This window comes from Tupaia chinensis, unplaced genomic scaffold, assembly GCF_000334495.1.
Source record: "Tupaia chinensis unplaced genomic scaffold, TupChi_1.0 Scaffold000439_1, whole genome shotgun sequence".
NCBI classification, from domain to species: domain Eukaryota; kingdom Metazoa; phylum Chordata; class Mammalia; order Scandentia; family Tupaiidae; genus Tupaia; species Tupaia belangeri.
Genome location: NW_006159944.1, coordinates 21,765 through 45,936, shown reverse-complemented (window position 1 = coordinate 45,936; position 24,172 = coordinate 21,765). Strand labels below are relative to the sequence as shown.

Sequence of the window (24,172 nt, the reverse complement as noted above, 5' to 3'; positions counted from 1 at the left end):
GCCTAATCAACTTCTGTTCAACATGGGGGGTTACCAGCAAATGTCTCTGTCATCCTACAGCAGCTAAACCTGGTGTATCTTGACCCTCTACCCAGTGGCATATGGGATACAGAGGAACACAAATATGAATTAATGGAGAATTTCTTATCTGAAACTATGGAAGCCAGAGGAAGAAGCACAGTATTTCTTAATGCTAAAAGAAAACAACTGTCAATACAAAACCTATATCCAACAAAACTACCCTTCAGGAATGAAGGTGAAATAAAGACATTTTCAGACAAAGGGAAATTAAGAAGTGGGTTGGTAGCACTCTTACCTATAAAAGATATCTGAAGGAAGACCTCCAAACAGAAAGAAAATGATAACAGGACAAGGCAGGGGCAATCGGAAAGGAAAGAACAATGGAATAGTAAAAGCTAAAGTACAATAGTAAAAGCTAAAGTACAATCCTTCACCCTATAAATTTCTTTAATCAAATTTTATGGTTGAAGCTAAAATTTTCACATAATCTGATGTATTAGTCAATGTATGTATAAGGAACACTTAAATTATGTTTTTTAAAAATCAAGAAGGTAAAGAAAACTACATAATGCTTCTATCATTGATTGTGGTGGTGGTTACATAAAAAGTGGTAAAATAATACCAGTAGATTTTTGCTCACCTATGTATATGTATATAGTAATTCTTAGAGCAACCACTAAGAAAATTTTAAAAAGCAATATGCTAAAAAAACATAAGTAAGTTAAAATGGAATTCTAAAAATGGTTCAACTAACCCACAGGATTTCTTTCAATAGGTAAATGGTAAATAAACTATGGTACAGTCATACCATAGAATACAACTCAGCAATACAATGGAATAAACTGCTGAGATGTGTAACAACTAGGATGAATCTCAAGAAGATTGTGTTGGGTAAAAAATCCCAATTCCAAAAGGTTAGGCATAGTTTCACTTACACAACATTTTGAAATGTCAAAATTATAAACTGAAGAACACATTAGTATTTAACAGGGGTTAAGGACTGGGATGAAGGGATGCTGTGTGGTTATTAAAGGGGTAACATAAGAAAGTCTTACGATGATATGGCAATGGGCCAGTTAAGTATCTTGACTGTGGCGGTGGTTACATAAAACTACATGTGATAAAAGTGCATGGATCTACACACACATCCTCACACATACACACATATAAGTACATACATGATTGATCAAATCTGAATAAGCTCTGTGGATTGCATCACTGTCAATTTTTTTCATTTTCATATTGCATTATAGGTATACCTGAGATATACTTTAAGTTGAGTTCCAGACTACCACAATAAAGAGTGTGATACAGTGAGTCATATGAAGTTTTTGGCTTCCCAGTGAATATAAATGTTTTATGTGTACTATATTGTAATAATATAATATATTGTATAATATAGCATTATGTCTAAAAAGCAATTTACATAATTTAATTTGAAAATATTTTATTGTTACAAAATGTTAATGGTCACTTGAGCTTTTGAAACATAAACATTTTGCTGGTGGAGCATCTTGCCTCAATATTGATTACTGACTGATCAGGGTGGTGGTTGCTGAAGGCTGGCTGAGGTGGTGTGGCAATTCCTTAAAATTGACGACAGTGAAGTTTGCTATATCAATTGACTTTGTTTCATGAGAAATTTCTCAGTATCATGCCATGCTGTCTGACAGCATTTTACTGACAGTAGACCTTCTTTCCAAATTGGAATCAATCCTCTAAAACCCTGCCCTACTTTATTAGTTAAGTTTATGTAATATTGTAAATCCTTTCTTACTTCAATGGTGTTCATAGCATCATCACCAGGAGTAGATTCTATCTCAAGAAACTATTTTCTTTGCTCATTCATAAGAAGCAATTCCTCATCCAGTAAAGTTTTACCATTAGATTACAGCAATGAAGTCACATCTTCAGGCCCCACTTTTTTAAAGAGGTCTTTGGCATAAGGCCCGTCCACTCGCTGGAGAGAAAAGACAGAAGGAAAGTGATAAATGACCCCCCAGGGGGGAATGGCCATGCCACAATCCTTTCTCCTCCATTCACCTCCTGGGATCTCAGGTATAAGGCACACACACCTAGTGTGATTTTTCAAGCCACCAGGTCCAGGACTTGAACCATGGTCGGCCATGTAAAAATACAGCAATGTAACCACTTCGCCACCTGCTGGCTCAAAGTCCCACTTCTAATCCACTTCTCTTGCTATTTCTACTACATTTACTGTTATTTCCGCCTCTAAAGTCTTGAACATCTCAAAGTTACCCATGAGGGTTGAAATCACTTTCTTTCAAATTCCTCTTAATGTTGATATTTTTACTTCCTCTCAGGATCAAGAATGTTTTTTGTTTTTTGTTTTTTTTTTTCTCATTAAACTTTTTTTAATGGCTCTCAAAATTCTGTGACAGATTTTTGGTCAAGTTGTTTCCATTAAAAAGCACTGATTTTTAAAAACTAATAACTGAGTCTGCCACACCCAAAAAGCAAAACGGTCCTCAAAACATATTCCTTTCCTTCTGAAGGTTTTACAATACTTTATTATCATTAACCAGTCTTTTACTGTTAAACTTAAATGGCCAATTGAGACAAACAGTTACCATTATATGAAATCACAAATTAAGACTGGGGTGGCAGGAATGGGGAATATTCATTTAGTTTTCTGAGCGTTCTGGGCAGACTTGGTGACCGTAGCAGCTTCAGCAGCCTTCTCGCCCATGGCTTTGATGATACCTACTGTAACTGTCTGTCTCAAATCACAAACAGCAAAATGACCCAGAGGAGGACAGTCAAAGAAGCTCTCAACACACATGGGCTTGCCCAGAACCATATCAGCAATGGCAGCATCACCAGATTTCAAGATTTTAGGGCCATCTTCCAACTTTTTTACCAGAGAGGTGATCAATTTTTTCTTTCAGCTCAGCAAACTTGCAAGCAATGTGAACTGTGTGATAATCCAGTACCGGAGCATAGCCAGAACTGATTTGGCCTTGATGGTTCAGGATAATCACCTGAGCAGTGAAGCCAGCTCCTTCCATTGGTGGATCATTTTTGCTGTCACTAACAACATTGCCATGTCCAACATCATTGACAGACATGTTCTTGACACTGAAGCCCACATTGTCCAGAGGAAGAGCTTCACTCAGAGCTTCATGGTGCATTTCAACAGACTTTACTTCAGTTGTCACATTGACTGGTGCTAAGGTGACTACATACCAGGTTTGAGCACACCAGTCTCTACTCAGTCCACAGGGACAGTGCCAATACCACCAATTTTGTACACAACTTTGAGCAGCAGACACAAGGGCTTGCCAGTTGGATGAGTTAGTGGCAGGATGCAATACAGAGCTTCAAGCAGTATAGTTTCACTGGCATTGCCATCTTTACAGGTGAGTTTCCATCCCTTGAATCATGGCATGTTAGCATTTGGCTTCAACATGCTGTCACCAATCCAACCAGAAATTGGCACAAATGCTACTGTGTCAGGATTGTAGTCTATGTTTTTTTAATGGAAATGCTGACTTCTTTAACAATTTCCTTGTATCTTTTCTAACTGTAGGGTGGCTCAGTAGAATCCATTTTGTTAACACCAACAATTAGTTACTTCATACCCACTGTGTAAGCCAGAAGGCCATTCACTGGTCTGCCCATTCTTGGAGTAACAAGCTTCAAATTCACCAATACCAGCAGCAACAGTCAGGACAGCACAGTCAGTCAGAGATGTGCCTGTAATCATGTTTTTGATAAAGTCTCTGTGTCTTGGGGCATCAACGATAGTCACAAAATACTTGCTTGTCTCAGATTTCCACAGGGAGATATCAATGGTGATACCACACTCACATTCAGCTTTTTTATCCAAGACCCAGGCATAATTAAAGGAGCTCTTTCCCATCTCAGCAGCCTCCTTTTCAAATTTGTTGATGGTTCTTTTGTCGATCCCACCACATTTGTAGATCAGGTGACGAGTAGTGGTGGACTTACTGGAATCTACATGTCCAATGATAACGATGTTGATATGAGTCGTCTCCTTTCCCATTTTAGCTTTGATTTAACAGTGTTTTTCATGACACCTGTTTTCTGGCAGCAAACCCATTGCAAAAAAGCAATTCTTAATGGCATCATGAAAGGTGACTCCTTCTCAGAGATCCATCAGAGAAATTATGATCTAAGACAGTTAGTCATATAAAATGTATTTCTTAAATAATAAGACTTGAAAGTCAAAACTACTCCTTAAATCTTGGGCTATGAAATAGATCTTGTATTAGCAAGCATAAAAACAACATTAATCTCCTTGTAAACTTCCATTGGTGCTCTTGAGTGACCAGGTGAGTTGTTAATGAGCAGTAATATTTTGAAAGCAATCTATTTTTTCCCAAGCAGTAGTTCTCAGCAGTAGGCTTAAAATATTCAGTAAATCATGCTGTAAATAGATGTGCTGTCACCCAGGCTTTGTTGTTCCATTTATAGAGCACAGGCAGGGTAGATGTATAAATGTATTTACAGAGCACAAGCAGAGTAGGGAAGGTTATGACTGGTTTGATCTTTTATCCAGACCACTGAAACTTTCCCCATCTCAGCAATAATCTCTATTCTTTATTATTTGTGTGTTTACTGGAGTAGCACTTCTAATTTCCTTCAAGAACTTTTTCTTCTCATATATAACTTGGCTAACTATTTGGCTCAAGAGGCTATCATTTAGCCTACTGCAGCTTTCAACACACCTTCCTCATTATACTTAGTCAATTCCAGCTTCTGATTTAAAGAGAAAGGCTTCTGATGCTTCCTTTCACTTGAACAATTAAAAGACCATGACAGTATGTTAATAACTGGCCTAATTTTAATATTGTTATTTTTAGGTGTTTTAGTTCCTATTCTGTTGTTTAATAACCAAACATCTGAATCTGGCCAACTTATAAAGAATAGTAAATTATTGAGTTCATGGTTTTGGAGGTCCAAGGTCAAGATGCCACATCTGGTAAAGACCCTTTTGTTGGAAGGAACTCTTCAGGATCCTGAGGTGGTTCAGGGAATCACATGGTGAGAGTTTGTATGTGTTGGTATCTGTAGGTCTTTTTATAAAGCTATGAGCAGTCAACCATGGGGGCCCCACCTTGACTCTGTCTAATCCTAATTACCCTCTGAAGTCTCCATCATTTAATCCCACAGTTGGTTTAGGCTGCTACCCTCTTAATATAGTCACAATGAAATCTCAACACATAAAATCTGAGAGAGACAGATTCAAATCACAGAACTCAGGGAACAGGGAGGCATAAGAGAAGAAAGAGAGATGGGACAAAGGTTGGTATGACAGTCACACATTTATCAATCAAAGTTGCCATCTTAAATGGGTACAGTTTCACTGCTTGAAATGGTTGAAAAATGTGGTATGATGTTGAAATTTCATCATTTTATATACCCCAACAACCAATCTGCCAATGGGTTGGGGGTAGGTCAGCTCCCAGCAGCTTTCTGCTGCAAATCCTCATTATGTCTCTCTCAGAAACTGTACACAACACTGCACAGATGTAATTGGCCACATGGCTGCAGGAGAGGAACCGTAGTCCTTATCTTAGAGCACTCTCTTAGCTAGGCTATGGGTCCACCTGGGAGGCAAGCCACAGGTCATTTAATAGCAACATTAGGAAATGATTTCAATATAAAAAAAAAAAAAACCACATGTAGAATGAAGTTTTTATAAAATTAACTCTCACTTAACTTGCACTCTGATAAACCTTCACAAGTGGGAGAGAAAGAGTTGCAAGTATATTATATGCCAAAATTACACCGAACCCACAGACTTCCTTACATGTTAAGCATAAAATAACTGTTTAATGATCTTGCTAGCCATGTTCTTATAAAATGCCTTGCTATTCTCTGGCACCTGCCCCTATTTCTCAAATTGGTGACCTTGTACTTTATTTTCTTAAAAAAGGTTTTGAGGTTTCATCACCTTAGAGAAGTGGGTCATGCATGTGAAATGCTATGCAAATGATACACACAAGTCTTAAAACAGTTCAGACTTATACCACTGGGTAGTGGGAAATTAGATGTATTCATTATTTTACCATTCCTTCAAGTAAAATTGCATAAAAAACCACATGTAGAATGAAGTTTTTATAAAATTAACTCTCACTTAACTTGCACTCTGATAAACCTTCACAAGTGGGAGAGAAAGAGTTGCAAGTATATTATATGCCAAAATTACACCGAACCCACAGACTTCCTTACATGTTAAGCATAAAATAACTGTTTAATGATCTTGCTAGCCATGTTCTTATAAAATGCCTTGCTATTCTCTGGCACCTGCCCCTATTTCTCAAATTGGTGACCTTGTACTTTATTTTCTTAAAAAAGGTTTTGAGGTTTCATCACCTTAGAGAAGTGGGTCATGCATGTGAAATGCTATGCAAATGATACACACAAGTCTTAAAACAGTTCAGACTTATACCACTGGGTAGTGGGAAATTAGATGTATTCATTATTTTACCATTCCTTCAAGTAAAATTGCATATCTCAAACTGCACAGATTATACACTTGCACTGTACTGACACAGTGGAAACTCAGATATAGGCCAAATTCCACATCTTATAGAAGCTAACAGGCCAGTAAGAAATTTCTATCACATACAAAACATAAAGATTAAAATCTTATAATTTATTCACAAGTCTCTCAAATAGTTTCTCATCTATAAACCACTCAGAGTAATTATATGATTTGTTGAAGACTGGCAAAACAGAGAAATAATGCAATAGGATCTAACAGCTGGTGGTGCTCCCTTTTTGTCATAAAACAAGCATTTACTTGTATGCATGTGTGGGGGGGATGTGGGTGTGCATATGGGTGTGTATGTAGGTATCTTATATATATATTTTTTTCCCAATAAAAGGAATATTTCCATTTGTAAGCACATCTTTCACAAGTGCTGATGCCATTCTTATTAAATGCATCTGAACTGCTTGGAATCCCAGGCACACACTCAGGTTCATTCCCTTTCTCCTCAGGCAGTTTCTACAATCCACAACATTTTCATTTTAACAGTCCTCATTACTGGTATCATTTAATACTTGAGGGTTTGTTCAAGTCAACAGCAATCTTGCTGATCCTGCAAACACTTATTTTGTTGACACAACACAGTCTGAATCCATTGCTATTAAATGTAAAAACTTTAAAACTATTCCTTCCCTAGACATGTCACCAAGTGCTAACTCTGCCAGCCCCTCAGTCCTGTCATAGAGACGTAGCACAAAAGAGACTTCTAGCACAGGGCCTTTCATGGGACTCCACACCCTTACAATAGTGCTATCTCATCTGTCCTCTTACCACCATATGCACTGCATCTTCTCAAATACACTTGACACCTTAAACTCATCCATTCTGAAGATGGAAATATTTACCGGAAAGGCCCTTTGTTGGACACATCTGCCTCCTACTTTCTCATTAACAAAAAGCCCTTTACCACAAGTGATCCTTAACTAACCAGAAAAGGGAGAAGGCTTTCTCTCAAAAAGAGCAACAGAAACACACTCAGAATAAAATTTCCTCTTCAATTAAGCTTTAAGTATCTTCGAAGTGTCTAAATTAAGAAATATAATATTTCTTTACCTGATTGGAAAACCTCATGCTCACATTACGTTGATTCTGTAGTGGGACATAGCGCTGGATAGGATCAATGTCTTTAGGACTGATTAATTCATCCGCTGGGGGAAAAAAAGAAAGTGACATCAAAAGTGCATTTCACACTATTAACCAGCTAGACCACAGAAACATCTGTAGAATGGTCTACTCAGTGAAAGCAGAGCATACATTTTTCTCAGTGCACATGAAACAACCTCCAGAGAACACCATATACTAAGCTATAAAACAAACCTTAATAAACATAGAAAGATTAACATCACAAAAAGTATATTTTTTGATCACATTGGAGTAAAATTAGAAACTACTATCAGAAATAAATTTGAGAAATTTACATATATGGGGAAAATAAATAATACACTTTTAAATAACCACTGGGTCAAATAAGAAATCAAAAGGGAAATTTTACAATATTTTCTAATGTACTTAATGATATAATGACAAAATTTCAAAATTTATGGGGTACAGGTAAAGCAATGCTCAGAAGGAAATTTATAGCTATAAATGCCTATATTAAACAGAATAAAACCTCAACTCAATAACCTATCATTCCACCTTAAAACAGTGAATGAAAAAGAGCAAACTAGGGCTGGCCATATGGGCTAGTGGTTAAGGGAGCAGGATCCCACATGGCTGACCATGATTTAAATCCTGGCCTCAGAGGCTTGAAAAAGATGCCAGGCACATGTGCATGCATGCCCCAAATCCTGACAGAATGGTAAGATAAAAGAGAAGAAACTATGGCATGACCATGCACCCCACCATGGGGGTACTTTATTCCTCTCCCTCTTTCTGGCAAGGGAGCATACCCTCTTGAAATTAAATAAAAGATAGAGAAAGTGAATTAAAGGCAAGCAGAAGAAAGGAAAAGAGTATAGAGGGATAGCCCCATAGCCTAGTGCTTAAGAGCCAACCACATTTCAAATGCTGGCCCAAGCTGCTTGAAATATAAGACAAGTGCATGTGTATGAGTACCCACAATCCTAACAGGATGGAGAAATGGAGGAGAAAGGGATTGCAGCATGAACACACCCAATTGAAGGGTAATTTTGTCCTTCACTCCCTGCCCCTTGAGCACATATATACGTGGGCAATTAAAAAAAAAGAACCAGAATATAGAAAAACAATAAGAATATAAATGAAATCAACAGCAGAGTCTTGAAAAGCTCAACAAAATCAATAAACCTTTAGCTTCACTTACCAAGAAAAAAAGAGAAAAGACTCAAATTACTAAATCGAGAATTCAAGGAGCCTTATTACAAATCTTTAAAGATTATAAAATAATAATATCAATATATGCAAACAGCTTAGGTTATCCAGGTAAAATGAACAAAATGTTTTAAAAAACATGACCAAAACTGACTCAAGTAGGAATAGAAAGTCTGAACAAATCTGTACAAGTGAAGTGAATGAAATTTCTAACACAAAAAAAGCCTACAACCAGATGGCTTTACTGGCAAATGTTACTAAGCTATTAAAGAAACATTAAAACCAGCTTTTCACAAACTTTCCAAAAAAAAAAAAAAATAGAGAGAGGGTGGAACACTTCACAACTCATTCTTAAACATCCTAATATCATAATAAAAACATTTCAAGGAAAGAAAATTACTAACTCAAATCTCTTAAGAACACAGACACAAAAATTCTCCACAAAAACACTAACAAACCAAATCCAGTAACATAAGGGATTATACACTTTATCACTCAGAAGGATTTAGCCCACAAATGTAAGAATGACTTAATATCCAAGAATCAATTTTCATAAAACACCACTTCTATAGGACAAAGGACAAAATAAACTGTATGACCATCTCAACAGAAAAATCATTGGCCTAAACTCAACATCCTTCCATGACAAAAAGCATTTGACAAACTATGATTAGAAGGAAACGTCTCCAATTTTATAAAGGATATCTAAAAAAACTCACAGCTAAATCCTTTTCCCAAAAATTCAGGAACAAGACAAGGGTATCCACTTTCACCATTTCTAGTCAATGTACTGGAGGTTCCAGGAAGGAAACAGGATAAGAAAAGTAATGAAAGACATCCTGAATGGAAATAAAGGTACTACAGTAATTAAGACAGTGTGGTATTGGCATAAGGATAGTAAAGGAAACCAAAATATTTCTCCCTAAAGTACTTAGGATTGCTGAACTGAGAAAAGTTAAAGTGCAGAGGGACTGTCTCCTCATCTGCCCTGTCTGCAAGTACAGGACATAAATCTTCCCTGCTGAAATCAGCTTACTCAGCAGCCCTGGATGGCAGCAGCAGCAGCAGGCCCAGGGGAATTTGGAAATAAAGTTTTACTACCTTCTTACAGTTTTCCCACCACTGGAACCTGGGGTTACCTAGTCCTTTGTCCTGTCACTTCTACCACTGCTTTGAGAGATACTTTTATGTGGAGGTCTCTTCTCTAGGATATGAGCCCAGCATGTGTTGGAATAAACCTGCTGGTTTTCTCTTGTTTTCTGATTTTTTTTTTCTAGAACAGTGTCTCAACTAAGACTTATGAGGGTAGAAAAGAAAATTATTTTTCTTCCCCTTAAATAGACATATAGATTAATGGAATAGGATTTAGAGTCCAGAAATAAACCATTACATTTACTGTCAATGATTTTTTCATTAGGGTGTCAAAATAATTCAACGGGAGAAAGAATAGTTTGACAAATAGAGCTGGGAGAAATGGATATCCAAAAGCCAAAGAATGAAGTTAGGCTTCTTACTCACACCACAAACAAAAACTAAACTCAAAATAGATCAAAAAGTTAAATGTAAAAACTAAAACTAAAAAAGAGAAGAAAATATACAAGTAAATCTTTCTGACTGATTTGGATAAAACTAAAACACAAAAGATAGGGGCCAGCAGGTGAAGTGGTATTTAAGACACTGAGTTCCCACATTGCCAAGAGTGGTGAGTCCTGGAACAGGCAGATTGAAAATCATGCCAGGTGCAAGTGTACCCAAAAACCCAAGAGGAAAATGGAAGAGAAAGGATTGTGGCATGACCATCCCCTCTGGGGATGATTTCTGACTTTTCTTCTCATTGTCTCGCTCTCTCTCTCCAGTAACTACACACACCCTACAACAAAAACAAAACAAATTTTAAAAAAGAAAAAACAAGAGATAATAGAGATAATATGAATTTGGTCAAAACTAGATCCTTTTGCTACTCAAAGGATACTATCACAAAAGTGAAAAGACAGCCCACAGAATGGGAGAAAATATTGGCAAATTATGTATCTGTAAGGGATATGTGCCTAGAATATATAAAGAATTCTTGTAACAATAATAAAAAAAGACCTAAACCCAGTTTTAAAATGCCCACAGTATCTAAATAGACATTGTTCCAAAGAATATATATAAAATACTTATAAAATACCAAAAAGCACATGAAAACATGTGCTTTAATCTGTAAAAAGCTACTAAAACCATGCGATACCAATTCATACCCATTAGGATGGCAATAATAATAATAATAAAGGTAAGAACAACTGTTTGTGAGGATGTAGAGAAACTCGAAGGCTTATTGCTGTTGGTTGGAATGCAACATGATAAAGTATTTTGGAAAATAGTCTGGAAGTTGCTCAAATGTTAAACATAAGAATTAGTGTATGAGGCCAGATGGCGGCACAGTGGTTAAAGTGGCTGGATCTTACATGGCTGATTGTGCAATTGCATTCCTAGATACATATCCAAAAGAAATGAAAAATGCATCCAACGATAATTTGACAGCTCAGAGCAATATAATTCATGATAGTCAGAAAGCAGAAACAACTCAAATGTCCATCAACTGACAAATGGCTAAACAAAATATGGTATATACATACAATTAAAAGTTACTCCATCATAACAAGGAATGAAGTACTGATATAGCTACAACATGGATGAATACCAAAAAGATGATGCTAAGTAAAAGAACCCAGACATAAAAGGTCACATATTACATGACTCAGTGTATATGAAATCCCCAGAATAGACAAATATAAAAAAATAGAAAGTAGGTTAGTGATTGTCCAGTGCTAGGAGAAAGGATGAAGTAATTAGAGAGAAGTGGAGAGTGACTGCTAACAGGTATGAGGTTTTTTTTTTTTTTTTTTTTTTTTTTTGGGTGTTTTTGTTCAGGGACCTTGAGAGGTTTTTGCTACAGGGCACATGCGCTAACCAGAAAGACAGAGAGAGACAAAGAGAAAGAAAGCGAGAAATTGCCCCCCAGGGGGGATGGCCACACCACAATCCCTTCTCCTCCATTCTCCTCCGGATCTTGGGCATGCACTCACATGCGCCCAGTGTGACTTTAAGCAACCAGGTCTGGGACTCGAACCACAGTTGACTACATGGGAGTTCAGCGACATAGCCGTTACGCTAACTGCTGGTCCCCAGGTATGAGGTTTTTGAGGAATGATGAAAATGTCTTAAAGTTGATTGTGGTGGGCAGCAGGTGGTGTGGTGGTTAAGAAGCAGATCTTACATAACCAACTGTGCAGTTTGAGTACCAGACCTGGTATGTGTGTGTATGTGTCCAAACCCTGGCAGGGGAGAATGGAGGAGAAATGACTGTGGCGTGGCCACCCCCAGGGGATGATGTCTCACTTTCTGTCTCTCTCTGTCTCTCCCTTTCCCTGGTGAGAGCACATACTTTATGACAGATATCTAAAAAAAACGAGCAAACAAAAGGCAAAAGTGATGGTAGGTGCACAAGTCTCTGTTAAGATATTAAAAGTCATTGCATTGTAAACTTTTAATAGGTGAAATGTATGGCATATTAATTATATCTCAACAAAATTATTTTTTAAGAGTGATTTCTGGTATAGGGCACATGCTTTCACCAGAGAGACAGAGACATAAAATGAGAAATTGCTCCCCATCCCTGGGGAGATGGCCATACCACAATCCTTTCTCCTCCATTCTCCCTCTCAGAATTTTGGGCACATACGCCCAGCATGAGTTATAAGCTGCCAGGTCCAGACTCGAACCATGGTCAACTACATAGGGATCCAACAACACAACTATTATGCCATCTGCTGGTCCCACAACAAAGTCATTTTTAAAATAATTCATTTGCTTCTGAAGGAAGGAAACCAGTTTGTTAAGAAAAGACAGAGCATTTCCCAATACCAAATTTTATAAGAGATTTCTGACAGATTTTTTTTATAGGGTACTGATTAGCATGAGGGCAATGTCCTCAGCTGTTTTTGAATTGTAAACATGGGGCAGCCTTTTCTAAGTGGTAGTTCCGGTGGTGATTTTTGATGAAGTCTAAGGATATAACACGGAAGGCAATTTAGAGTATGAAGAAAGCTAGGAAGAAAGTACTGTATAGTAGTCTCTGCTGTCTTCTGTTCTCCCACCCTTGGGCAGTACCCATCAGCATATGAAGCTCTCTGTAACAGGATTTCTCCATGTGCTTAGAGTGGAGTACTCTGGGGAGAGCTGGGAGGGGGGAGAGTTTCCTGGAAGGTGATTCTGCAAACCTCCTTGGACTGCAAGCTGGCAGTATCTATGCAAGTTTGTGAGCACACTCTCCAACCTAGCTATTCTATCTGTAAAGTTATCTTAGTTATGCTCACACGTGTGTAATTAATTAGATTTTAACAACAGAAAAGGAATCCACCTTCCACCAAAATGATTCAGCACATTTCTGTATTTTTATAAAAAACACAGAACTTAAACAATATAACATGCTCCTTTCATTCTTGATCTTCAGTTCTAGACTGATTACATAAAAAAATTCTGCTGAGTTTTGTATAAATGTACCTGTGTGCAATTCTTGCTAAAAATAAAATAAATAAAATAACTACATTCCACTTTCCTTAGCTTTTTAGGTATTGCTTTTTTTTTTTTTTTGAGAAGTTTTTGCTATAAGGCATGTGCGCTTGCCAGAAAGATAGAGAAAGAGAGACAGAAAGTGAGAAACCATCCCCCAGGGGGGATAACCACACTGCAATCCATTCTCCTTCATTCTCCTCTCGGGATCTTTAGCACGCATGCATGCATGCCTGGTGTAAGTTTAAGTCACCGGGCCTGGGGCTCAAACCGCAGTCAACTACATGGGAGACCAGCGACGTAGTCATTATGCCAACTGCTGGTCCCTCAGGTACTGCTTTTAAGCAGTGACTGATTGTGAAAAACAGCAGGTATTTGATGGTTATAAATTTCTTTGCAGCTTTGGAAATTATTCTACATTGAATTTCTATTCTAGAATGACTTCTGGGCACATCTGCAGTGCTAGCCAGTAACAAAATCAGCAAAGGATTTTTTTTTTTTTGAGAGTTTTTTCGCTATAGGGCGCATGCGCTCACCAGACAGAGAGAGACATAGAGACAGAAAGTGAGAAATCACCCCCCAGGGGGGTGGTCATGCCGCAATCCCTTCTCCTCCATTCTCCTCTCGGGATCTTGGGCACGCACACACACACGCCCGGCGTGAGTTTTAAGCCACTGGGTCCGGGACGTGAACCGCAGTCGACTACGTGAGAGTCCAGCGACATAGCCATTACACTAACTGCTGGTTCCCCCAGGATTTTTAACTCCCTATTGGATGAACTCTTTAATACAAGCAAAAGTAATATTAATCATAGAATAACAATAAAAAGAGAGAGAGAGAACATCAACAGAGGCTGCCAGTCACTGCTCTCCCAAAGCAGCAGTAACAGTAACTTTTACACAGTACTTTCAGGTTCCTGACACTGCTTAAGCACTTCACATCCTCACAACAGCCATATCATTTCACAGATAATTAAGAGGCACTGACTGTTTAAGCAACTTGCTTATGGACAGTAAATGACAGAACAAACACAGGAAGTCTGTTTCTGGAATCTGGGCTTTTAACCACATACTAATCTATCCTTGAAAAACACTGACATTCTATAAAACACAGGTGGACAAGATACAAGGAGAAGGAAACAATAAAAAACCAATTTAGAACTTGATATGTTATGTTTTTCCTATCCAAATCAGGTTGCGGATTATGAATGTTCTCTTTCTGATAAAAATATATACTATTACAATTTAAAACAAACCAATATAGGCTTGACTATGGCCAAATACTGACGTATAACTTCAATCTATTAATTTCAGTTTAGCTCATAATACAGGGTTGATTAGTACACTGATATTTTAGATAAGTAGCAAATTATTTCCCTATCTCATTTGTATGATCACTGAGATGTGAAAAAATCTCCACGACCAACAAGCATTTAGCATAATTCATGTTTTACTGTCATTCTATAGAAAGGAATTTCTTTTTTCTTATTTATAAATGATGACAGATTAATTAAGAAATCTTATATCCTTGGAAAGTATAAATGCTAATCTATTAAAATGGATTTAAATCAAATGATTAACCAAGTCATTCAAAAGCTTGTTTCTCTGCATTTTCTTCAAATAGTCGCTCTTTGTACCACACTTCTATTCTCCAACTTAAGTACCATGTCCTCATCTATAGGCTGTTTATAGTCATGGCTATATTCAGTAGGTAGCCCCGCCCCTGGAACACTGTAGACACTCAACTGAGTCACTAAACAAAAGGATAAGCTGGTGGGTTAACAAGTATGGAAACACTAATTGCCATAATCAATATCTTAATGTTCATAATGGTAAAAGTAACAAACAGTCTTAAAAGGTCAAGTGAACAGACACAGTTCATTTTGACTGCATTGATCTTTATCGTTCAGGAGGCAAAAATAGAGGTCTTCACTGTACCAATTCAATGGCATAAGTTTTATGAAGAGCAATAAACCTGAAAAAAGTTACATCCAACTAACTACAGAAGGTTTAAAATGAAAATAAAATAACAAGAATAAAAGAGCAATGGCTTTCCACATTTATAATACAGTACCCAAACTCAAAGTTAATCAAGTATTCCTGGAAATAAAAATAGCTATCTTTAAATCCTTAGAAAATAGGGATTATGTTCATTAATATTTACATTTTTTATGCACACAAAGGTTTATGAAATATATCCTGGGTTTACCTCAAACAATATTGTCAAGAATAATAAGTGAACAGTAAGAATTTTTTTTTAATGAAATGACAATTGAAAAAAAATTTAACAGAGTAAGTAATATTTTTTTGGACATGACACCAAAATTACACAGGGCATATTAAAACAGGCTCATCAGATCATTTACAGGGTAAAATTATATGCTTTAAAGTCTTACTAATTCTCAGCTGCAGAGGCACAAATCAGTAACATACATGTTATGAAATGAGCTATTTGGAGAAAAATAAAATGTCAATCTCCAACCTCATACATTATACCAATAAAATTCCAAATTTTTATAAATCTTTTTTTTACTTAACTGACTAACAGAAATTGTCTTTGTAAGATTCAATGTTAAATTCTATGGCGAAAATTGAACAGAAAACCCCTGAAAGATCTGACTATTTAATGATTTAAAATTTCATTCATCAAAAACTAAAGAGCATAAGCCGGTTCAGCCAGTGGTATGGTAGTTAAGGCAGCTGAATCCCACATGGCTGACTGCACAATTCAAGTCCTGGAGTGACAGCATGAAAAATATGCCAGGATCGTGTACATGTGTGCTCAGAATCGCAAGGAGAGAATGGAGGAGAAAGGATTGTGGCATGGCCATCCTTCTTGGGGGATGCTTTCTCACTTTGTCTCTCTCTCTCTCTCTCTCTTTCTCTCAAGAGCATATGCACCTTAAAGTAAATTTTAAAAAATGTTAATAACACAAGCAAAATTTAGAGGTAAACAAATTAAGAAAATATCAAGGAGGTTTTATTCATTTATTATATAAACATTCATATAGCCTGATAAGAAAACCCATAAAACCAAGGTTAAATGGGCAAAGCAAATTATTAGACAATCCACAAGACAATGACCAAGGAATGTGTTTTTAACTGTCAGCATGTAAGCAAAATCAAAATGCAATTTAAGATCTTATCAGGTTGTGGGAATGGCAGGTTGCATAATGGTTAGGGCACTGGACTCCCATATGGTACGGCAACCATGTTTCGAGTCATAGACTTGGCAGCTTGCTTTCTCCTTTTCCCCCACTGTTGCTCTGTGATCAAATTAAAATAATAATAATAATGATGATGAATAAAATAAAATAATTATTTAAAAAAATGATCTTATTTGGCTAGCAAAGTTTTTGTTTATAATAAGAATCTTAATGCCATGTATGCTACAGGTGATGAAAATACCCTGTAGACTCCTGAATAAACCAATAAACTCAATCTTTCATGAGCTATGTGACCTTGGGTGAGCTGTTAAACACTTCTGGGCTGTCATTTCCTCACCTATGCTGCATAGTACCCATCTCCGGGGAAAGTCAGGAGGATTACTCAGAATATTATTTGTAAAAGGCAGAGCACAAAATCTGCACAATTTAAGGAAGGTATCAGTAGTATTTCTAGGAAACAACGTGACCCTGTGTATGAAGAGCTTTCTCAGACATGAGGCGTTACTGCTTTCATGTTCAGTTTTACTAATATATTTAGGGTTGGGGTCATGGGGGAATAGCCACTTTGCAATCCCTTCTCCATGTGGGAGTCCAGAGTCTTAACTCATGCCACCTGCTGGCCTTAAAATTTCAAGTGATTTTAATATGATTAATACTTTTAAAAATTTATTCATTATTAATTATTATTATTAAGTTTTCTATATGGCACATGTGCTCACCACAGAGAGACAGAGAGATGGAAAGTCAGAAAGTAAGCCACCAGGCCCAGAATTCAAACCACTGTCACCCATGTGGGAGTCCACAGCACCTTAACCACCATGCCATCTGCTGGCCTTTGTGATGAATACATTTTGTTTTTTTTAATTATTTATTTAACTTTATTTATTCATTAATTCATTTTTAATTTGACCAGAGAGACACACACAGACAGAGAGAGGGAGATAAGGTGAGAAAGCAAGCCACAAGGTCCAGGATTTGAACCATGGTCAGCCATGTGGGAGCATCAAGAGCCTTAACCACCATGCCACCTGCTGGTCCCTATTATGAATACTTTTAAGGTTATTTTTCAAAGAGTTCAAAAGTTATGCTATTTCCTATAGACTTATCTTACATTAACAGTTTCTAATCTTCCAAATTTAAATAACAGTTGATGATAAACTAATGATCATTTCAAGTAAGTCAGATATTATATCTTAAAATACATCTTACATGGTTTAAAATAAGCATGTCTTATAATTAATTCACCTTTTACATAGCAAGCATTGTTTTTCTAAAACTCTAAGCTTTTAAAAGAAAAAAGGAAATACAGTAAGTAATTAACTTTTTTCTAACAATGCAGTGGTCTTGATTAACAAAACAACATATCTTTTCTTTTTTTCTTTTTTTTTTCTCTTTTAGGTTTTTGCCATAGGGAGCATGAGACCACCAGAGAAAGACAAAGAAGGAAAGTGAGAAATCACTCCCCAGAGGGGATTGCAATGCTATAATCCCTTCTCCATCATTCTCCTCCTGGGATTGTGGCCCTACATGTCTACATGCTCAACATGATTTTCAAGCTGCTGTGTCTAGGATTTGAACCCCTGTCGACCATATAGGAGTCCAGCACCTTAATCACTATGTCACCTGCTGGTCCCTATATCCTTTCTTTATGAAAATGGAATAGAAGTCACATAATTCTATTGTCCAATTATTCACTTAGGCATATAAAAGCAAAATATTTTTATTAGATTCCAATGGGATACAAACTGGCTTGAATTAATGAAAGTAATATATTACAGAATATTTTAAAATATTCACTATTCTATTCTTTTCATGTAAAAATAACTCCAATTAACTGCCCACAAAATGTTGTCAAGCAGATATTCTCTAATGAATACCAAGACTTTGTTAGTAAACGATGTATCTGGAATCTTAATGAAAATTCATAGAAGTTTATTGGTTCTTGCAGGCAAGAACACAACAACACAACTAAATAATTCAATCATCTGAGATCTTACTCATCTTAGCCAGTGAGTTGTTAACCAGATGATACAGATGTAGGCCAAAGTGCTACTGAATATGCAACATCTCTTTTTCTTAGCAGGAGATAAACATGTGGTTTCACAGTATGCAACACACTTTGTGTGTTCTCTACTCCTACCTACAAACTCAACAAAGAAAACAGAAATTGACTCTTTAAAGGCATTCTGGCAGTATTCTCCTTTTCGGTCATAAAACAGAAATGGAGGTATGACCTGTACTATTTCTAATCATTCTAGTCTTAACATGAGAAAATACAGTCTACATTCAAGACCTATATTCAACACATTTCTTTCAGAGTATGGGTGGTCTAATGCTTTTTACTGATTGATTCTGTTCTTGATCTTTTTCTTCTTTTAAAGCACAATTTGTTTATGTAGGTAGGATATAGTTAATTTTGCATTCCCAAATCATTAGCCTTGTTGATTTTATCCAGAGGCTTTGCTCAAACAGCATTCTTTCTAGTTGCACCAACACAAAACTGGATCTATAAATATTAGAGCAGGAAAAATCTCAGATCCCAGTTGTCAGTTTTTAGCCTCAGAATCACAGAAAAATGTCAGCATGTTCATTTATAATTTCCAAGCATAACATATAGAATCTTAAGAATTTATCTTAAAAATTCTTATCCTTACATAGGTTAAGTACACTTCTGCTAAAATTTGTTTTACTTAGCAGTGAGTATCCACAAAGCTGCTTTGTATTTGTGCTAGTGAGATGGAATTAACATATTAACCAGAGATAACCTTTCCAACTTGGCTTGATTCTAAGAAACTATGTCGTGTGTATTCGCTTGCATTTATACATAATCTAAGAGTAAAGCCTATATAAATAATATAAAGTTCTTGTCAAAAGCCTGTCCCTTTAAAGAAAGAAAATTTTTCTGTATGTTCTTAAATTAGCATTAAGTATATATAGAGACTCAGAATGCAGTTAGGAAAGGAGCAAACTGAAAACAGCATTAACTTAATTTTCTCTTTGGTTAGTTTCTGTCAGCTCTTACACATCATTTGTGTAAGCTCAGATTGGAAATCTGGCCTTTGAAATATTCTTCCCTAATGGAATGTAAAAAAAAAAAAAAAGAATCAAAAATGATTATTCTTACAGCACAAACAAATTTAGCATTTATGGAATAATGCTAGAAACAACAAAGACAATAACAGTATTTTACACATTAAGCAGTTCTTTAGGGTAGGTATGGTATTTACAATTAGTCTGTTTTACCATCTATTTGTTATAAATGAATTGACTATAAAATGATAGCTCTTTTGATGAAAATGCCAAAAATATTTGAAATTTTAACAAAGACTAGTGCAAGTAGATGTTTAATGCTCTTTTTGTGCTTATCAAATTTGCCTTCATTTTAAAGTGTCTAAGAGTACTGATGTTGTACTGCTGAAGTTGTAGAAGCTGAAAAACAATGCTTCAGAGAACTTGGAATAATGGTCCCATTAAGCCTTTGCTAACTGAGAAAGTTGCCAATATGTATTTATTGGAATGAAGAGAACTTTGAGATGATCGATTTCTTCAGACAAGTGATTTACTAAAGCTATGATCAAGCATGACTTTTATATTAAATCAGAATTGTTATTACATCATTTACTTATAAAAGTAACTCAGAGTTCCTATAGTTTTCTGCTAGAAACCTATTTACTAAGCTGAATGCGCATCCTAAATGATCATAATGGTACCCATACCTATTTGACTTTCTTCCCAGAAACTGTCCATCATCATTCAGGGCAATAGATACATTAATATACCTTCGCATACTAAGAAACTCCCCAAAGACCTCTTAACAGCATGAAATACCACTCACATCCAAGAAAAAAGTCAGCAAAGACATTGTACTTATATCATGGTAACAATAAAAAAAAAGTTCCCAACCTTCTCCACTTACCCAGGAGTTTTGCGATGATATAAAGTGCTTGTCCCCAAAGAAATAGTTTTCCATCACGGCCACAGTTGCTAGGATATCGCTTTTGACTACCTGGGTTTCTTTTTTCACACTCTACAAAGTCAGCTGGCACATAATAGTACTTGGGTATGACAGGATATCCTATGGAATTTAAAAATAAGTACTTGAAATATAACAAATCAGTGTTATCCTCTAAATATCCCTTTAAGAAATTGCAATGATTAGAAAGCAGGGGCAGAAAAAGGTTGTACAGGAGGTAACACATTTGATAAGCTAGAGAAAATGGGATATTCTGACTTCCTCAAGATACTGCCAGTGAAAAACATGGAGAAAAGCTGACTTTAAAACACCAATTCTAGGGCTAGTTAGTGGCATAGTGGTTAAAACTAGATTCCACAGGGCTGACCGGGCAGTTAGAGTCCCAGACCCAGCAGCCTGAAAATCACACTGGGTATATGTGCATGTGTGACCAAAATCCCCAGAGGAGAAGGGATTGTGGCATTGTGATCTCTCCTGGGGGTGATTTATCACTTTTTCTGTCCGTCTGTGTCTCTCTGGAGAGCACACATGCCCTATGGTAAAAAAATCAAAAACAAAAAAGAGAAAAAAAAACCACTTCTATAGAATATTGTTATGCTTTTGTCAACAATGTCTATACAATCTCCCTTAACAACACTTAATTTTAACAGCTTTAAATGGGTCAACAAATATAGGCCAACAAGTAGCATGGTGGTTAAGGGTGCTGGACTTTCACATGGCTGACTGCGGTTCGAGTCCCAGACCTGGTGGCTTGCTTTCTCACTTTCTCTCCCTCACTCTGGTCAAAATTTTTAAAAAACGTAAATAAAGTTAAATAAAATAATTCTCTTAAAAATGAATCAACAAATATATATTACACAAATATTTAGAGATAGACAGGAAGCTATTTTTAGTAGGATTAGTCTGTGGAAGCTTCACAAGTGAGACACTGTGCAATCTTAAATGAAGAATTATAACCTTTCATCATTGCTTAAAGAAATTCCCCATTTAAACATTAAGCCTGTTAGCTGCCACTCAATATCATTGAAACAAAAAAATCCATCTTCCCCCATGACCAACCCATTTAAAAAAATTCCCTGATAGAAACTAGCATTAAAGAGTAGCATCTTTGTGGATGATATAAAGAGGGGGGAAAAGCCCACATTCTCTTAGAGTGCTACAGTAGCTTTTTTCAACATCAGCCCATAGTAAACTTAGTTTTTCTAGTAAAATTGTACAGATCTCCCTAATATTTTGTTGCCTTCTTCATGCATCAATAAGTAGTGATATCTGTGTCTAAAACCAGTAAAAAAAAAAAAAAAAAAAAAAAAGTCTATGACATACAGAGAATACTTAGAATATCACTCTTTGGGCACAATAAAGCCTAAAGTGGGATACACTAAACTACCACCTCAATGTATCAGGGGTCTCCCTTAGATATTGAAAGATCTGGGACCAGCAGTTAGCATAATGGCTATGTTGCTAAACTCCCATGTAGCCAACTGCAGTTCGAGTACTGGATGCGGTGGCTTAAACTCACGGCAGGCGCATGTGCATGCGTGCCCAAGATCCCAAGAGGAGAATGGAGGAGAAGGGATTGTGGCATTCCCAACCCCCGCCCCCACGGGGTGATTTCTTGCTTTCTACCTCTGTCTCTCTTTGTCTTTCTGGCGAATGCATGTGCCCTGTAGCAAAAAAAAAAAAAAAAAAAGAAAGATCTGATTTCAAATATTACATTCATTATACAATTCATTACATTATGTCTCACTTTTTGAAAATAAAGTTATTTTGAGTAAAAACATATAGAGAACCACTTATAAAAAGTAATATTTACTTGGAATTCAATGTTTATCCATAAACACTTCATAACCTTACACATTCCAAGCATTTTAAAGTGTACACATAGAATATGAAGTACCTACTGAGATCTGTGGAAAACTCCAAAGAATATCATGAACTTCCTGTGAGACAAGAATGGAGCCCAATACTATGATTGCCAGTTTGTGCACTCTGTCTAGAAGACCATCTTTTTTTGTTTGTTTGTTTGTGCTATAGGGTGCTTTCACTTGCCAGAGAAAGACACAGGAGATAGAGGGAACATAAGAAATCACCCCCAGGGAGAGATGACCACATGGCAATCCCTTCTCCTCTAATCTCTTCTCGGGATTCTGGACATGTGTGCACACATGCCCGGAATGATTTTCAAGCTGCGAGGTCTGGGACGTGAACCAGTGGGATCCAGAATCTTAACCTTCATGCCATCTGCTGGCTCAGATCACTCATTTTCTTAATCAACATACCATAAAATTTAAATTTCCAAATAAATATGTTTTCAAAGCTGCTCATGGATCAATAAACAATATTCCTATTATGTTAATGCATTGAAATTATAAAAGTTTTAGAATATATCCTTTGGAATTCTTTTGAGAATTAGTCTTTCGGTTATATAGAAATGCCAGTTATGTTCTTTTATGGGCTCTGTTGATGTTTGACTGAAACCAACATACTTTATTCATATTAGGTTGTCAGGAAAGTCATGACATATTTTTCTATTTTCTTTCTTTTTTCAGAGTTTTTTTTCTATAGGGCACATGCCCTCACAAGAGAGAGAGACAAGAGACAGTGAGAGGGAAAGTGAGAAATCACCCCACAAAGGATGGCCACACTACAATCCCTTCTCCTCCATTTTCCTCCTGGGATCTTGCACATCCAGGCACACGTGCCTGGCATGACTTTCAAGCCACTGGGTCTGAGGTTAGAACCGTGGTCAGCCATGTGAGAATCCAACAATGTAATCACTACACCATCTGCTGGTCCTCTTATGTTTTTTATATTTTTTATTTCTCTTTATTTTATATATTCAATCACATATGTCACTTAGCGTGCAAAGTGAATATTCCATCATGTATACATTTCTTAGCAGTCCAGCTGAGAATACTATATACATTATCTTCAACAGATAATAACCCATTTCTCAGTCCCATAATGCCTTGCCTCTCTATTCTTCTCCTTAATGTCATTCATCAGACTCTTTTCCCTCACTCACTCTATGTTTTTGCACAAAAAAAGCATCATGACTTTCCCAACAACCCAATATATAAGAGTGGGCCTTTTGACCATTTCTAAAACATTAAACCTATCGTGAAAAAAAAGACATTTTAGCATCCTAGCAGACTTTCAAAATATAATGCTAAGGGCCCTGTAAGCATTTCCAAAGAGGAAGCTAGCACATTCTTGGCAATGCTAGTGCCTTTGTTTATTGTTTTATCATTTAATATTTGTATGAAAAGGTACATTTGATTCACTTCTGATGAAGTATTTCACACTATAGCATGAAAATATAAATATATTAATAATAGAATATTCTGAAGGGAATACAAAATAGTTATTAAGAATTATTAAGGAGGGACCAGCAGTTAACGTAAAGGCTATGTTGCCAGACTCCCATGTAGTCGACCACGGTTCGAGTCCCAGACCCGGTGGCTTAAACTCACTCCAGGAGGAGAAGGGATTGCGGCGTGGCCATCCTCCCTTGGGGGTGATTTCTTGCTTTCTGTCTCTCTGTCTCTTTCTGTCTTTCTGACGAGCGCATGCGCCTTATAGCAAAAACCTCTCCAAAAACAGAAAAAAAAAAAATATATATATA

The 24,172-nt window shown here is 36.6% G+C and overlaps 1 protein-coding gene across 1 annotated transcript in view; it reads right to left on the bottom strand.

Moving 5' to 3' along the window:
* Positions 1 to 24,172, bottom strand: part of PHKB (phosphorylase kinase regulatory subunit beta) — a gene marked incomplete at its 5' end in the record, with an annotated part of 121,095 nt that overhangs the window by 79,906 nt on the left and 17,017 nt on the right. The window contains 2 exon segments of the mRNA XM_006155250.3: positions 7,616 to 7,710; positions 20,491 to 20,649. Coding sequence (XP_006155312.2) covers positions 7,616 to 7,710; positions 20,491 to 20,649 — 254 coding nt within the window.